General features: G+C 52.2%; 2 protein-coding genes across 2 annotated transcripts in view; both read left to right on the top strand.

Moving 5' to 3' along the window:
• FERMT2 (fermitin family member 2) overlaps nucleotides 1–2,624 on the top strand; it is a 50,331-nt gene extending 47,707 nt beyond the window's left edge. The window contains exons 14-15 of the mRNA XM_010579862.1: nucleotides 185–326; nucleotides 1,705–2,624. Of these exons, the coding sequence (XP_010578164.1) occupies nucleotides 185–326; nucleotides 1,705–1,878 (316 nt within the window). The 3' untranslated portion in view covers nucleotides 1,879–2,624. The remainder of the gene's footprint in view (nucleotides 1–184; nucleotides 327–1,704) is intronic.
• A 935-nt stretch (nucleotides 2,625–3,559) lies between these two features.
• The window catches only part of GNPNAT1 (glucosamine-phosphate N-acetyltransferase 1), a 19,254-nt gene continuing 5,793 nt past the window's right edge, over nucleotides 3,560–17,020 (top strand). Inside the window, exons 1-2 of the mRNA XM_010579787.1 lie at nucleotides 3,560–3,567; nucleotides 4,333–4,335. The gene's annotated coding sequence lies outside the window, so the exon portion shown is untranslated. The remainder of the gene's footprint in view (nucleotides 3,568–4,332; nucleotides 4,336–17,020) is intronic.

Genomic DNA, 17,020 nt, shown 5'->3' with positions numbered 1-17,020 from the left:
AATATGCACAATCCATTCAATATGCAGCACATCCTTAGCTGTGGAAGTTGCACTGGTACTGGAATTAAAAGCATTAATTGCATCCACTTATAAAACCAAATTATAAGTTAACTCAGCTGCTGAATTTAAGCCACGTAGCCGTGTATTGCGGGTGTGCATTTATTAATCCCTTGCCGTGTCGCAGGTTCCAGGGGGGCAAGAAGGAGGAGCTGATCGGCATAGCCTACAACCGGCTGATACGGATGGACGCGAGCACCGGTGACGCCGTCAAAACCTGGCGGTTCAGCAACATGAAGCAGTGGAACGTAAACTGGGAGATTAAAATGGTGAGCTGGTGTTGTACACCTCGGCCGCTTCCCCCGCTCCTGTTACGTGAGACAGGCGTTGCTCTTGGGCTTTTTTTAAGTTGACTTTGTAAGTCAGCTTTTAAAAAGTCAGGTTTTCACATCGCTGTTTTCTAACGCATGTCCCATCTGGCTGTGTTAATGTAAGATAGTTTCTCCTCACTCCTCTTCCACCCTCCTTGGAGATCTAGCAGAGCTTGTCCTAACTGCCGGTGGAGTTGAGTATGACCCTTAAAAAGAAGAAAAAAACCAACTGAATTTTTCTTTAATGCAGCCAGTTACACACTTAATGCGTAACGATTTTCTCTGGTCTCTGAACACCCACTCAAAGGCAGCTAAATAAAATCAAACTTCAAAACAGATTCTTAGGCATGATCCTAACCAGTAACATAAATGCACTGGGCCTTATCCATACTAAAATTCCTTTTACTTGCAGGACAGCTCAGGTTGTGCTGTAAGTAATGAAAAGCAACAGTAGACACTTCACTAGGCTCTGAGATGGGCTTTTATCCAACCGTTACGTTTGGACACACAAACTTTTTGTGCTCCTTTTCGGTGGAATACATAATTAAAATTGCCAGGGATACGTGAGCGCTGTTCTCCTGTGGTTTGCGGCTCATTAAGAGTTGCTAGAGAAATTATTCAGCTTCCCCTCTGCCTCAGAGTCTTTGTTTTGACCCAGTTGCAAGCCCCGATATCCCAATTATTCGGCTTGGATACTCTGCTGGGAATCCCCCTCCCTCCCGCAGAGCTGTCAGTGATGGGGGGACAAAAAAATAATGGGCATCAATAAATGGACAGTCTATTCAGTCACTCCAAAACGAGCTCCCCCAACCCCCATTAAGTATTTTTACAGCCAAACTTCAACTTAGAAAACCAGAATACACTCGCAGGGAAAACTAGAAAGAAATCCCAGCCCTCGACAGGTCTGTGCCCAGTCCCTGTTCCCCTTGAAGCAAAGAAGATGTCGCCACGTGCTTACCGCCGAGAGGTGCAAACATGCTGGGTAATTGTCTCTGAGTCACGGGAGAATAAAACGTGTAATCATAAGTTAGGTAAATAAATAGATAAATAAAATTGAAAATTACGTAAAAATGAAATAATAAAAAAGCAATAAAAGGTATTTCTGTATCTAAACGTTTGAACAATAATCATTGCATCACAAAATATCTCAAGTTGGAAGGGACCCATATGGATCATCGAGTCCAAATCATCATTTACATCACTGGATTTTGCTTAGGCGATGGAAAAGGCATCTGGGTTAACAGAAAAGAAAAACAAGGCAGAAAGGAAGGGCCTGCGTCAGTGTAACTCCTTTGGGAAGGCGCCGGTGAGGCTGACCCGTGTTTTTGCCTTCTAGGTGACAGTGGAGTTTGCAGATGATGTTCGGGTGTCCTTCATTTGCACGGAGGTGGATTGCAAAGTGGTTCACGAGTTCATCGGCGGCTACATCTTCTTGTCGACACGAGCGAAAGATCAGAATGAGAGTTTAGATGAAGAGATGTTCTACAAACTGACCAGTGGTTGGGTGTGAGTCCCATGTACTGTATACCGAGAGGAAACTCCATGGCCATATTAATATTTAACTTTAAAAAGCTGTTCTTTGAAATATGCTGCTTAATAAAGTAAGCTTGAAATGTATCTTTTTTTTTTTTTGTATCATGAAAATTTTTGCATTACCAGACCAGTTAATCTGTGTGCACTAATGAGCACTTCTGTTAATTTGCTATAACAAGACCGTATCTGGGCCAGGTGATCGTGCCGCTGGCCTTTAGATACCGAATCTGATGGGCAGATCAGGATAAGATTTGACTGACTTAAAATAGCCAATTTTCTAAGAGAACTCTAAGCCATCTTCTTGTAAAGCCATCCAGGGCTTAACCTATATGAAGTCTATTTATCATGTTTAATGCATGAGTGTTTTCTTTCTTTTTTTGTGTTTTTTATTCTGTACATTTGACCTGTTTTGAAGTCGTCCTACCCATAAGTAGAATTGCCATCTCTCTTTTCACACTACATGCACCAGGACTGCTACAGGTGCCTGACATGACTTTGGAGATAGTTGCGTGTGGCCTTGAAGATGATCTTCTGTTAGTCTGTTATAGCTTGGTTTTATTTGTTAACTTGCCTTTTGATAATCATTTATATTGTCTTTTTTTTAATTTTATTTTATTTTTACACCATATTGTATTATGACACTTTTAGTATTCACCAGCATAGTCACTGTTCTGCCTATGATATGCAAACTTTTTCATTACAATATGAAGTAAAGGTTTATGAAGTATAGGTTTTGTGTAACTAATGTAAAAAACACAAATTTTATAAAATTGTACAGTTTTTTTAACTAGTCTCACAAGCCAGCTAGAATATTGCATAGATCTGGTGTATCAGCCTTAACTATAGTATGCCTGTAAGGGGTATGGGGAGTAACCAAGAAACAACAAAAAAAACCCAAAACAAATTTCAGTCCAGTAGATTTTTATCTAAGTTAAATGGGATTTCAGAGCTGTGCCACAACACCCTCGATAACTGATACCTGGGGCCAGGACCTCCCCGTTCGTTAAGCCAGTGCAGTGTTAACGCTAACGGGGAGGGATCTCCTGCCCCACCTAATGCCGAGGAATAACCAGTGTTGCGTTCCTGTAGTCTGTGGTTTCAAGACTATGTACAAATGCATTTTATTTTAAATAAAAGTCAAATCTTTTATTTAATATTCAGCTGCTGCTCCTGGGTTTTGTGGTTCAACTGCTCTACGGCAGGGCCGTAAGCAGCTCCCATATGATACAGCCACCCCGTGCCAGCCCCGCGCTCCCTCCCGCTGCCTTATCCCGAGTTTGCCAAAACAAAATGCCACCACAAAACAAATCAAAGTACAGGAACGAGGCAGGAGAGTCCAAGGCAGCAGCGTTGGTCCCGCTCCCTGGCCAGGCAGGCAGTGGGGAAGCATCCCAGGGATGCGGGGAGGGATGCTGGCCGGGACACGTGCAGTCAGTACCCTGCCATCCCCTAATTTGAAGGCTGCTGATGGAACGCTGGGGTATAAAACAGCCTCGGCACGCTGGGCTCAGTTACGTTGGCAAGAAGGAAAAAACGATCTATTTGCAAGCCAAACTTAAAATGCTGTATTTCAGCCTCTCGGTTGGCAGTGAAATGAAATTGGGTTTGGTGCCAGCCTGTCCAGAGAGCAGCACCGCGGTGGGAGATGCTGCCCGCGGCCTCTGCGGTGCCGGTGAGAGCCCTCAACCCGCTGCCCGTGGAGCGGGGTTTTGGCAAGCGGCGGAGATGGTGCTGCTGTGCGGGAATAGGGATGTTCCCCGGGCAGAGAAGCCAGCGAGAGATTTACCACCGGGAGAGCTCCGTGCCCAAAAACACCCCAATGGAGGGACCAGGGATGCTGCTTGGCCACGTCTGGTCCAGGTCCCAGCTTTGGTTATCCCATCCCGACACGGCAGAGCCGCAGCGGGGCCGGAGGAATGTGAGGAGGGATGGGAAAGGGGTGAGGATGGCTGCTCAACTGCACCTCCAGGTCTGGGGGGACAGAGAGCGGCAGGCGACAGCAACGCCTGCAGCATCTTCCCCGGGCGCAAGCTGAATTTGCTCCCTTACCGGCAGGTGCTTGGAGGAAATTATGCGTTTCCCCATCAGTGCTGTGTTTTTGCAGCGATCCTCTGTTTTTCGCACCACGTGCTCTTGGATGGGTTGCACCTTGCTCCATAAAAGCAAGGGGAAGGGGTGGCCTGACAGTGCTGGGTGATTCTTCCCACTCCTTGGTCCCACCACAAATGGGACCACGGGCCGGGGCAGAGGTGTACTCAGGACGTGACAGGGATGCTCCCAACCCTGTCCCATACCTGCAGGCTTGTTCTTTTGGGTGCTGGCAGCTCCCAGCTGCCCGGCAAGTCCAGGCAGCCCTGGAGAGGCACGCGAACGGAGGAACGGCATGCACGCTCCTGGCAGGCAGCGCTGGGATTTTGGCTGGATGCGGGAGCGGGTGAGGCACGGCAATAAAAACGTGCCCGGCTTGGAACAGCACCGAAGCTGGGCGTGTGATGGGGATGGCTCGCTGAAAAATATTTACCTCCTATTTCACAGCCTGAGGTTACGTGGGATGGAGAGGTGTAACGTAGAGAGGAAAGGTGGGGGGACAAGATGTGTGTCCCCTGGGTCTGTCCATCCCCAGCCTCCCCCAGAGGGCTCTGCTCTGCTGAATCGGGGCCCGATTTTGCAGCTGGGGGAGGTGATAAGGCAGGAAACACTGAGCAGAAAAGCAGAGGAGGTCGGGGAAGGGGCATGGGAAGGCAGAGGCTGCTTTCGACCGCAGACCTTCCCCACATGACCCCCCCGAGGATGAGAGCAGGGAGAAGCTGGGTGGGAAGCGGGGAGCGGTGCGGGCGCTTGCAGGAGGCTGGGAAGCAGCGAGGGGGTCGCAGGGAGCTTGGAGGTGATCCGAAAGTCAAAGGGAACCGGGATGTGATGGATGCAGAGGGTTTCCAGTGATCTGCTGGGGAGAGGTGTCAGAAGCCAGGTGGGCTCGGGGGTGTTTGGGCATTAAAGCCAACAACGGAGGATGAGGAGGGTCTTGGCAAGCCAAGGCAATGCAAACCCCAGTTCCCGCAGCACCAGCGCTGAAGGGAGATGCGGAGGTTTATTCTGCTGATGCAGTGAAATCTGGCTGTGGTTGACCCTTCTGGGTAAACAAAAAAGTAAACTGAATTCAAAACAAAAGCAAAACCAAAAAGAAACCAGTCCATGGGTGTCCACAGCCTCCTGGGGTGACTCAGCCTCAGGGAGGAAGAGCAGTAACTGGCTGGCATCCACAAACTGGTGGCTGCCCTGGGCAGGGGGAAGAAATTATCTCCAACTATTTTGATACGCACACAACGGGGAGGGAGGTTCAGAGCCAACAGGACTGCTTAAACCCCAGTTTACCCAAAAACAAGCAGCAGAGGTGCCTGAAGACAGAATTACTCCGGTCTTACAACAGCGGGCAAGGCCAAGGGGGATGGATGCTCTTCCCTTGCTGTCCCTGTGCTAGGACCTTTAAGCGGGGGGGGGGAGAGGAAAAAATAAATCACTTCACCGAAAGCTACTGATGCAAACCGGCTGCCAGGGTGAAAAACCACTTCACTTAATGCACGCAGGGGATTTGCATGCCTGTCTGAGCAAGGTACCGGCTGGGGTGTCGGCTAGGATTCATATGGCTTTTTAAGCCCCAAGTAATTTAATACCGTGCAGATGGGCAAGTCACACAGCGGTTTTAAAGTAGGAACGGCAGTTTTGTACAGAGGAGAGATTCGCAGACCCATGGAGATTTTAAAAACAAAGCAAAAAAGAAATATCTCCAAAACAGGCTGTCGCCGGCAGCAAGGAGGGAGGAGATGCACAGCCTGGGTACACGGGCATATCCCGTGGCCGTGGATCAATGGAAAGAGGCCATTTGGGGAAGCCGTTGGGTTTTGGGGGGCAATAACACAAAATGACCCCCCCAAGCACTACAAAAGGACCTGGGTTATTCCCTACAACTGGGACATGTGGGAGCATGGGGCTGTTTTCTGAAAGCCCCCCCGTTCCTCCCACCACGAGACGGCCACCCCAAAGCAGTGGGGCTTTTCTGGGGGGGGCGGGCAAGGGCTGAAGAAACCTCCTCAAATTAATCTGTAGAAAAACCAAGCTGGATGAGTCATTTCAGTGTCTCAGCCCTGCAGGAATCACACTGGGGACTTTCCAGCCTTCGGGCCGGGAAGGGACTCCAGGGCAGCCAGCACCAGCTCCCCAGGAGCACCTGGGTGCAAAGGTATATCCCAAATTCCCGGTGCTCACATCACAGGGCAATGGAAGCACCTTCCCCTGCCTTGTCCGGCTCCTCCAAGACCTTCGCTTGGTCAAGCATCGGGGACCGGGAGCCCGGTGGGGCTGGGTTCAACAGCATCTTCCACCCCGACCTGCCCCGCATGCTGCGTGAGCCGGCGGAGAGGGGCCCTGGGCACCCCCGAGAGCACTCAGGACCACCGGGAATTTACCCGGCATTGACCAGGGATGCAGAAACCCAGAGATGAAACCACATGCGGATGCGATTGCCTGCTTTGGTCCAGCTGCCGAGAAACCCTCGCTTCCCGGGTGTATTAAGGCTTGTCTCCAATGCAGGAAAGGATGGTGAAGAGCCAAAGCCCTCAGCAACGGCACCAACTCGGACGGCAGGAGCAGTTTCGTCAGTGTAATTAAATTCAGACTGATCGGTGACAAGGCTCGCATGGCTCAAAACCTTTCTGGAAATCAGTGAGGTTTTTATTTGTTTGCTTTAAGTATCATAAAAGCACCGTATGCTTCTATTTGTGGCACCGAGGCACTAAAGAGATAAAAGACCTATAAATACCTTCTAGATGTTATAGATTTAAAAAAAAAAAAAAAAAGTGCCTCCCTGTTTGCATCTTTTCCCGTAAGCACCAGTGCAATGTGGTCCGGGCAGCCTGGCCTTGCGCCTGCTCCCGTTTCGATTGGCATCCCAGCCTTCCCTTTGAAATCCCCTGCATCCCTCCAGCTGTTCGACATATTTCAGGCTTGAGTCTTCCCCCCCCGTCCAGAAACTGCTCCTTTAGTTTCTCTTAAGCTCCCCCGTCTGGTTTTCATAATTGTCAAAAGCAAACGGGGACTTTTCCCAGGGTGTTATCGAGGCCGTGGGTCCGCGATGCCCCAGGGATGCAAACCCAGACCTTCCCCACGCGGGGAGCTGAAAACAGCCATGCCGATGGGCAAGGGTGGGCTGGGGAGGGAGAGGATGCGAAATGCCAGTTTAAGAAGAATTAAAAAGAGCCAACATGCCAAATTCGCCCTGGAAAAGCTGGTGGGGAGCTTACATCGGTTTGATCAGAGTTTTATCTGATCCGTGTAAAAGGCTGCGGCATTTGCACTTTGGGGGAGAGTTCTTTTTTTAGCTCGACACAGGAGCATCAGAATATTTTCCTAGAGCCCAAATGACTCGGAAAGGCCAACCCCATATTTCACAGGGACTCAAATATGTAAGAACCTGTCAGATACTGAAATCATTCACTAAGTTTTCCCTTTGATCCATAGTTAAGACAAAGACCTGGAAACGGAGCTCCCCGGTGCTGTCAGCTCCCGGCGAAGCCACAGATCCCCGGCTGGTGGGAAGTCTCTGGCTGGAGGACTCCCACTCCCCCTCCTCTGAGAAAGAGGCAGTTTGAGCAAATAAAGCATTTGCTATGGGGTTTTGGGGTTTTGTTTTTTTTTCTGGCTTTCGGTCAGCAGCTGGTCAGCCCCTAATGAGCAAGCTGGGCTTTGATTTCCTGCCTGGGAAAGGGGGCGTAAAAGAAATGGGAGAGGATCTGGGTTAGAAATTTGACTCACACCAGCGATCCCGGCTGGGAACTGCTCCCTTTCGTCCCTTGCATGGGGTCATGTCCCAAAGGGAGGCAGCAGATCGGCTCAGGACAAGCATAAGGGGCCACGGGGGAATTACGGTGGTGTCTGGAGAAGGTGAAGTCCCTTGGGCCAAACCTGGCTGGGGAGAGGCACCACGTGCTGCCCTCCAAACGGTGCTTGCACTGGCAGGCTGGGACAACGGTGGCTCTGTATTCCTCTCGTGCAATTCCTTAATCCCGGGGCAGAGCTCAGGTGTTAGCTCTACGCCCCCGGCACGCCAGCGGGAGAGGGGGTGCTGGTCCCCTGCAGAATAAACCCGTTTAAATCCTGCTCACACCTTCCACCGCCGTGTTTCCAGCTGGTGCAGAAAGCAGAGGGGTAAGCCCAGCAGCAGGGATCCTGCAGGCAGCTCCCGAATATCTACCTCTGCCCCCAGCCACCTCCTCACAGGGCTCCTCTCCTTCCATCATCCTCTTAGGGTTCTGGCACTCACGATGTCGAGCATCCCGAAGGCAATCCGCAGTGCTTTATCCTGGCTAGGCAAGGCTGAAGCTACCGGCAAGCCCCGGCCGTGGTCCCCACATCCAGCCTGGGAGCAGGAGAGGGGGGTCTCAGCAGCCCAACTGTCCTACCTGCATCATGCAATGCATTCAAGGGACTGCCTGGCTGTGTTTAGAGGTGGTGAAGTCTTCCCTTGCCCCCTCCCACAGTAAATGTGTGTATTGTGTCTCCCAGGTGGCAGGGATGGCCGGATCTCACATGGGACACTTGGGAAAAAAACGGGTTCCTGGTTTCCCTAAAGGCTCTCAGCGGATTTAGGCAGGAGGGCAAAGAGCTGCTGTTCGCTATCGATGACCTTGAGGAAAGAGTTTTGGGTGTTTTGCTTTTGCCCTGATGAGGCAGCAAGGGTGAGGAGGGTTCTCAGGAATGGTAAACCTGGAAAGAAGCAGTCCAGAAAGTCTTGGAAAGGCTCGAGGTGTAACGCTGGGAGCTTGAGTCACGCACAGGCTCAAGCAGAGCAGGATGAGGGGGGCCACTGCAACAGGTCTGAGACCAAACACAACCCAAACAGGAGAGGTCCCTGCCTAGAGCTTGGGTCCTGGCCCAGTGATCAGATCAGCCCTTCCTCTTCGCCTGGCTCCCCCCACAACAAGAAACATCCCGAGATGCCCCCCCCAAAGCAAACACACAATAAAAATGCCCTCAGCCAGCCCAGACCCCAAGGTGTCCCCATCCCTGCCCATCCTGTCGGAGGGACAGAGCTGTCCCCAGGCCACCCCCAGCCCCCGTCCATGCTGTGCTCCATCCTGGGCGGCCATCTGGAAGGACCACATCTGATTCACATCGTCTCACAGCTGAAAATCATGTGTCAGGCGCTTCAAAGGACACAGCCTTATAACCGAGGGGCTCCCCTTGAACTTAATGGCAAGCTGCCCCACCGCAGGGTCCGGGTGATGGCCGGGACCGGCTGTTTTATCTCCTGAATGATTTTTCCCCTTCCCATAAACAGGAGGAGCGGATGGGAACATGTCTGAGACTGATGGGGAAATGACGGGGCGGGGGGGTGGAGGGAGAGGGGTGTTAAATCTTCAAAAGCACCGAAATGCCGGATCCTGGAAGAGACCCTGAGAGCAGGGAATGTCGCTGGTGGGGGAACGAGCTGAGCATCAGGGAGAGCACTAGGCGAGCACTTTTAACATTTTTCTTTTTTGCAGAGTTGCAAAAAAAAAAGAAAAAGAAAATAATTTCCATGACCTAAAAGATGAGTGGACTGACCCTCCCAGCCCTGCAGCAGTGGAGACGAAGGGCCATGCTACCCCGAGGCTGGATGTGCCCCTGGGCACAGCGTGGTGCAGAGTCTGACCCCGAGTGCTCTCCCCACATCCGCAGCTGAACCCTGCGCTATCTCAGATGTCCACACAGCCTGGGAATGAGCACATCTGGAACCGACGCCTCCCAAATTGTCCTTCAAGTCAATCCCCGCCCATTAACGATGCCATTAATTAATCCAGAGTTCAAAAATAGCCCTGCAGGATTTCCTGCCTCCCCTCCAACCATACCACAAGGTAAGAGGAAGGAGGAGAAGCTCGTAAAGCAGAATTAAAGGACGATGCCCCACGGAGCCCATGGTACGTCCCTGCATTATCACTCTCATTTCATTTGGAGTGACCCCCGTCCTTCCCCTGCCCACGCACATCCAAAGCACAGCTCATTCTTCCTGTTCCACACATGCAACGCAGGCATAAGCCCTCCAAGATACACTGGGCTTCGTTAAACTCAGGTCGTTAAATTCCGAGGAAGCGCCCGGGCAATGGGGATGCAGGCAGAATGGCAGGGACCTCGTCATCTGCCGGCTGCGGGAGTGCATCCAGACATGAAGCAAGCTGAAATTTGATGTGTAATAACTCCACCTAGAGGGAAAAGGGATGGCTGGGCAAGATGGGCCACAGGCGACCACGGCACAGCCAAGCACGTTGCCCATCGCCTGCCGGCTAGGACCAAGGAGGGATGGCTGCCTGGACACAGAGATCGCTCTGCTGCAGGTGGCCCTGGGACACCAGAGCGAGTATCGCACGATGCTCGGTCCCACGGGTGTTTCAGCCACCATCAGTTCTCTGTGAGCCCACAGCCAGCTCAGATCTGAAAGCCCAGCTGTCCCTTTCAACCCCCAGGACCAGTTGCCACTCACTGGTCTCACTTAAGCTTCGCGGCCACCCCACGGGTGACTCTCTGAGTCCTTCATTCAGGGCATTTCCCTCTGTTGTTATTTCCTTGCTGATACCTGGAGTTTCACTCCTCCCCATCACCTCCTAGGGCACGGACATCTCTGTAGATGGGCCACACAGTTCAAAACTGGTGGGGAAATCAGAGCAAACACATATCTTGTCACAGTCTCCCTCCCAGTGCTCCGATACACCCAGTGCTAAAATACCCCCCAAATCTGGGAGTTTGTTCTCTGCAACCACGTGCTCTGGCTTGCTTTCATTTCTCTTTTTTTTCAATAGCAGATCCATCTGCAGTTTGGCTGGAGATAATGAGAGCTGGGAAGCACCTCCTGTCTCATCCAGACCGTCTGCCCATCTCCAGCCAGGACGGAGAGCTGGGGGTAGGTTGGCCACAGTCTCCCCACCACATGCAATGGGAGGAGGGGGTTCCATCAGAGAAAAATTTGGGACTGCTCTCCCCACTTGTGGCTGCATCGGGCTGAACCTCAGCACTAAAGGATGAGGGATGGAGGATGCAAATACACCCAGGGATGGATGGATGGAAGGAAGGAAGGATGAAGTATGGATGGATGGTCAGGGTGAAGCCACTGGCACAAGCTGCGGTACCTTTTCCCAGCACTCACCAGCTGCCACCAGGTCTGGTTGGTGTCCGGCCAGCCCAGAGCCCAGGAAGAGCTGGAGGAGGACCATCACCCCGGGCAGGGGAGGTGGGGGGACCACGCAGGAGCAGCCCCCCTCAGCACAGTCCATGCAGAGACATTAGCAACCTATTGAAGTTTTCACGGCCTTGCTGATCCTCTCCAGCCGTGAGCCGGCAGCCAGCAGTCACCACCACACAATTCTGAGAAACTCCCGTATTTTCTCCTCCCGCTCTTCCCAGGCCCCCACCTTTGTCAACCGGCTGTTCAGTCTCTTTCAAGCTCCGCTCACTTCAGCCCCGTTGCCCTTCCCGCGGGACTCCTGCCCGCACCGTGCTGGCTCTGGGCATGGGAATCAGCCAGCAGTTGTTTTTTTTCTTCTCTGTAACCTTGGAAATTGGAGACCAAGGGAACATCAGCTTCAGCTTCTGTTTAACAACCGCCTCTTATCACTGCTCACACAGTGCGGCCCAGGCAGAAGATAAAGCATTTCCACTGTAATGGGTAAACAGAGACCAAGCTTGCCGCGTGGCTCGCGTAGCAATATCGTCCTCTGCCTGCTCGGATTTGGGGTGTGCTTCTTCCCAGCCCCATGTTTCCCAGTGCGATGCAGGGTCCGGCATGGCTGGGTAGAGCCTCCCCTTGCTCCCAGCTCAGCTGGTTGTTAACCACTTACTTCCAAACTGCTGCACGCTTTGTCCCGCCAGCCGGCTGCCGAGGGACACGCTGAGGTTTTTCTGCCGGGGCCACCTTCAGCCGGGGTGTCCACAGAGCTGCCGTGCTGGGACTCACGTACAAGCAGGGTGGGAGATCTCCCTCCTGCCTACAGCTCCTCTCCAAAGCCCTTCCTGCTGCTCATCCCGACAGGGCGGCAATATTGTCTTCAGGTTTTAGATGACCTGATGGTACAGGACGGACACTTACCCGTGCTCAAACCCCAGCTACCCCACAGCTGCAGAGAGGCCCGTTTTGTCCCTTAAATGTATCCCCCAGCATCCATGGCAGGGGAGGACAAGAGATCAGGGCTGTATTTCCTCTGAGGAAGCTTCGATCCTGAATTTAATTGACATAGAAATACGACCTTTGGGAAATAGAGGAAGGTCCTCCTTAACTGGCCCACTGATGGGACGTTGGGTAAGACAGCGTGTTTGCAGAGACAGTCACTAGACAAATGCCATCTTGGCACCACCGGCTTGTATTTGGTGGAAGGGAAAAAGGTAAAAGCTGTTATTTACTCACTAATCCATCCACAGAAAATGGCTTATCGAATCCACAGTGCGCTCATTTTGTACGGGAAGGTTGGGGAGATCTGCCATCCAGAGTGCTCTGCCTGCTGCTGATGCGAAAACGTCCTTCTACCTGCAGGGACCGCAAATCTCTGGAGTTACCTGCAACGCACCCTCGTACCTGCTGCACGCAGGCTCAGGACACTTTGGGATCAGAAGTACCATTGAGGCTGTCTTCCCCATTTCTCAGCTCAAGGCCAGATCTGTGCTTGATCTGATCCCAGCTCCAATTTTTTTCGGGTGAGTTGCTACTATTTTACTTCTCATAAAATAGCCACGTCCAAAGGAGGGCGACAGCAGAAATTAAGTTTCTTGCTGGAGCTGCTTTTGCATGTTTTTTAAGCCCTGACTTGGACTCTGAGCCGGGATACTTGAGTATGAATGAGGCGTGATGCTGTTAGCCTCAGGTGGGGATTTTCTCCATTAAAAAAAAAAGTGTTTCTGGGCCATGGGCAGATGAGAAAACCTGAAGACACTGAACACACACTTCTTCCAGCCTCTGTGGATGGCAGGCTGGGGCTGCCTCTGCAAGGGGTGGCCTCTGCTCCCCTCTGAAAGTGACAGCTGGCGCAGGGGGCTGTGACACACCTGCGGTTCCTAACGCTTCCCCTTCCCCTGCAATTAAATTGTATTTGGCTTCTTGGCTAAGGATGGGATAATTATTTCCAGCGAGGTAGACACAGTCCAGATGCACTTCTCCTTTCATAACTGCACTGGCGTTATCGTAAATCCCAAAGAAATACCATTTCCAGGTCCCAGGCGGCCATCTGGATGGCGGCAGAGCTTTGCCAAAGAGTGCCAGGTTTCCGCTATGACTTTACTAAGTTCGAGCGGGTATTTAGTTTCTTGTTGTCCACCCGTGGGCAACATTTGGGGACACACGGCAGCATCTTTCTTTCCTCTGGCAGACAGATGGGGGTTAACCGGGTGCTGGGTCCTCTGTGAAATCCAGGTGCCCAGAGCTGGTTTATGCAGTTCTTCTGCAGGTGTTTCCACCATTTGGGATTTACTGGTGGCTGGATACAGCCTGATCTATGAGAGGTTAAAAAGAATCAAAGAGGCTGGTCCCTACGTATACTGAGCCCCAAGCATCTGTTTCCAAAACAGAATGTAAACAATTTTATTGTGGCAAGGATTTATTCGTTCTTACTGCCTTGTGTCATACGGCCAAAGGAAAGGCGAGTGCTTTTTCTCTCCTCATAAAGCAGGGTGTGTTTCAGACTCAGACATTTACATCAAGCAAGTGCATGGCTCCCTTCCCATCTTTCTGACTGTCCCGCGATCACGAATTTGCAGTTTCCCTGCCTTGTGACTGCCTTGTTCCAGCGCTGGCAAATATGGAGCAGCCAGAGGATATCACTTTCCTGTTGTTTTTTTTTTTTTTTTATCTGCAACAAAATATACTGGAGTGGAACTGGTGGAGAGGAGATGAACGCATCCGTGACACAAGTGGAAATGTGTCATTTCAACTTTCCCCTTGCTCATCAGCAACCAAATCCTGGCCTCAGAGGTACCGGGGAGATTTATCTGTTGGCTGCTGTGAATCCTCACTGGCCCTAATCACTTGACCTTTAAAAAGCCACTGCGTGGGACTTGGAGGTGTCTCAAGGAGATGTGAGAGCTCAGCAGCAGCCACGTGCCTTTCGCCAAGCTTTTGGTAAGAAGCGAAGCCTGTTTCGTGCGTGGACTCTCAGGAGCCTTCACAAAGTGATCCAGTTTCCCCTTGCTGGGTACATTAACCCAGTCCTTCCCCGCTGCCCACCTCTTCTTTAAAAACCCTTAAAAGCACCGCCATCTTCTTCCAATGTGATTAAAATTAGAGAAAAAGCTTAAAACTTTCCACGCAGGGATGGGGGTGGTTGAAAACCCGCTGGCTCCATTCTGCCCTGCCTGCACGGTTGGCCCAGGTTTTGCCAGAGGGTTTTGGATGGGCCCTGGGAGGGTGTAAAGATTAAATCTTTGTGAGAGGCTAATCCCCTCGCGACAGTGGCCCTTCTCCAAAACATCTCTGGGTTCCTGAAATGGAAGAAGGTTTCGGAGGCGCTGATAGAGGCAGTGTTCAGCTTAAGCCCCTCCGTCAGGGCAGGTTTCTTTGCTCTCTGCTTGCAAATCCAGCTGAAGAGGATCTATTCCCACCTCTGCCCACAGCCTGGCAAATTCACCTTTCCTTGGGAAGGTTCTTCCATCCAGATCATTTCCCTGCTCTGGTTTAGACCCACGCTGCTACAAAATCCACGGGCAGAAGGGTTTCTATCCTCAAGCCAAGCTGAAGTCAGTACCTGTGGTGGTAAACAGGACAGGACTGGTCTCCAGGACTAACCAAAACGGCCCTGCTGGGGCAGGGCAAGAGGTTTAACCAAACCAAAGGATTTTCTCGTCATTCTGCAACATTACACTGCAGCACATTTAGGAGCTCTGGAGGTCAGAAGCTGAGACACACACACAGAGGATAGCACTGTTCAGCTATTAAATACCACGGGCCAGATGTATGTTCTGGGTCAGGATGTCTCTACACGACCGATTGCCAGAAACTGTGAGGATGTATCTGGATAAGGCTTGTCCAAAACATGCGGTATTCCCTGTGCAGGTCCAGGACCTCTGCTCTGAGTCTCGCTGGGGAGAGCTGGGCTGACCCCATGTGGTCACGGCCTTGTTATGGCATGATTTTACTTTTTAAAAGTCACGACTTTTCACAGTTACTTAGGTAAAATGCAAAATCTACCTCGCATCTGTAAAATCTTTCCAGGAAGGAAAAGGCACCATGGAGGGAGTTAAGCTAAACCCTCGTCTGTCATTTTTCACCCAGTGGAAATGTGACTGCACTCCCAGTTTCCCCGTTTAACCAGTCAAAGCAGCACTTCCCAGTTTCTTTTCATGCACAGAAGCAAGATATGGTGTTCATTTTTTAGCATGGATGGAACCTTCCCAGTCCTCTTAATCCCTCAAAACAAAGGAAACAGAGAAGGGACAGGAGGGGAAAGCTCACACCCAGTTCATGCCTTTTCCTTGCAATAAAAGGTCAATAGTCACGGTGATTCACCCGCGAAGCCCCCAGCCCTGGCTCTGCTGGACAAGCTTGGGGCGAGCATCGCCCCCAGACTTTGGGTGTGCCTGAGCCCAGGGGGGTTGGCGTGTGTCATCTGGTCACTCCGGCCTGAAGAAGTAAAAACTAAGTAATGTTGATTGTTTCCATGGTAACAGAGAGTGATTCATTCTGAGGGTAAAGTAACAGGGGGAAGAAACATGGAAAATGAAAATCATGTCTCAGAAGCACATTGTATAATTATCTTGTTCAGCAGGCCTCCTGCTACATGCATGCCTTTTATAAAACAGTCTCTCAAGATGATCTCCAAGTTGATTGTCTTTTTTATTGAAAAGGAAGAAAAACCCTCACTCGTGCACCCTGCCAGCCTTGGAGGCTGAACAAGACCCATCCCAGCACAGGACAGCAGGGGACCAAGGGGAGTGATGGAGCCTCCAAAAATAATCCCCCAGAGATTAAAATTATCAAAGCGAGGGATGCTTTCATGGTGAAAGCTGCTGCCACCTGCAATTCCTCAGGAAAAAGAAGAACCTTTGTTTAGCCCTTTCACCCCTCCGCAGGTACCCACGAGCCCCTCCTGGGCTGTGGCCAGCTCTGGATTAAAGTGAGCAGCCCTCCAAAGCCACCAAGCAGCTTCCCAGAGGAACTCCAGAGGCCAAACCCCAGTGAAAACACAGGGAAACGTATGCAGAGCAGCCAGCAATTACACCCTGCAAGCTGCCTAGTGATCCGCTGCTTCTGAAAAGCGTCGTAGGGATCTTCACCGACCTCATGTGGTCTGGGCCTCAGTTTTACCTTTCTCCCAGAACCAAGTCCTGCAGTCAGCCCCCCCAAAATAGGGAAAGCTTTACAGGAAAGGCAGCTGGCTGAAAAAAAAAATACCTGCCAAGCTGTAAAGAGAAAGCAGGCACGGATGAGAGGAAGCTGCGATCCAGCAACCCACCCTCCTGCACCGCGCTGCCAGGAGCAGGGCTCCTCATGCCCCACTAAAGGAGAAATCATTCCCTTTGCCGAGGGACACTGCCCGCTCCCCAGCCACCCGCCTCGCTCCTGGGGGGATGCCAGTTCGGGGAGGCGAAGGGATTTTCTTTCAGGCGTCAAAACCCTGTCAGGGCAAACGCCTCAGCCTTCACGCCCCTGAGGCTCGGCCGGCCTCGCTGGCCTTCGTCCTTCCTCCCGCCGACCCCATCGGGGCCACTGCCAGGGTGAAACGGCCCTTCAGGTCGGGGAGAGGAGGGAAGGGCGACGGGGCAGGGGGGTGCTCCGCGGGAACGCCGAGGCCGGGCAGCGGCAGCGACGCCCGCCCGCCGCCCGCCATTTTACCCCGGCTCCACGATCGAGAGCGCGACGCGCGACAAGAGGCGGGGCCTCTTCCAGAGAGGGGGCGCGGTCACACCGCCCACCGTCCAATCCTTGCACGGGGGCGGGGCTGTTCCCGAAAGTCGCCGGGCCGGCGTGGGGGTGGCCCGGAGATCCGAGCTTTCGGAGATGGGGCGGGGCCGGCGGGTGGCGATTGGTTGCGCGCTGGCGTGCGTGCGTGCCGGGTCCCGCCTCCTCCCCCCCTGCCACGTCCGTGCGGCGCCTGCGGCGGAGCCGGTGCGGG

Source organism: Haliaeetus leucocephalus, unplaced genomic scaffold (genome assembly GCF_000737465.1).
Source record: "Haliaeetus leucocephalus isolate CR32 unplaced genomic scaffold, Haliaeetus_leucocephalus-4.0 Scaffold678, whole genome shotgun sequence".
NCBI classification, from domain to species: Eukaryota; Metazoa; Chordata; class Aves; order Accipitriformes; family Accipitridae; genus Haliaeetus; species Haliaeetus leucocephalus.
The sequence above is the reverse complement of the archived record's forward strand: the minus strand, read 5'-3'. Positions and strand labels throughout refer to the sequence as shown.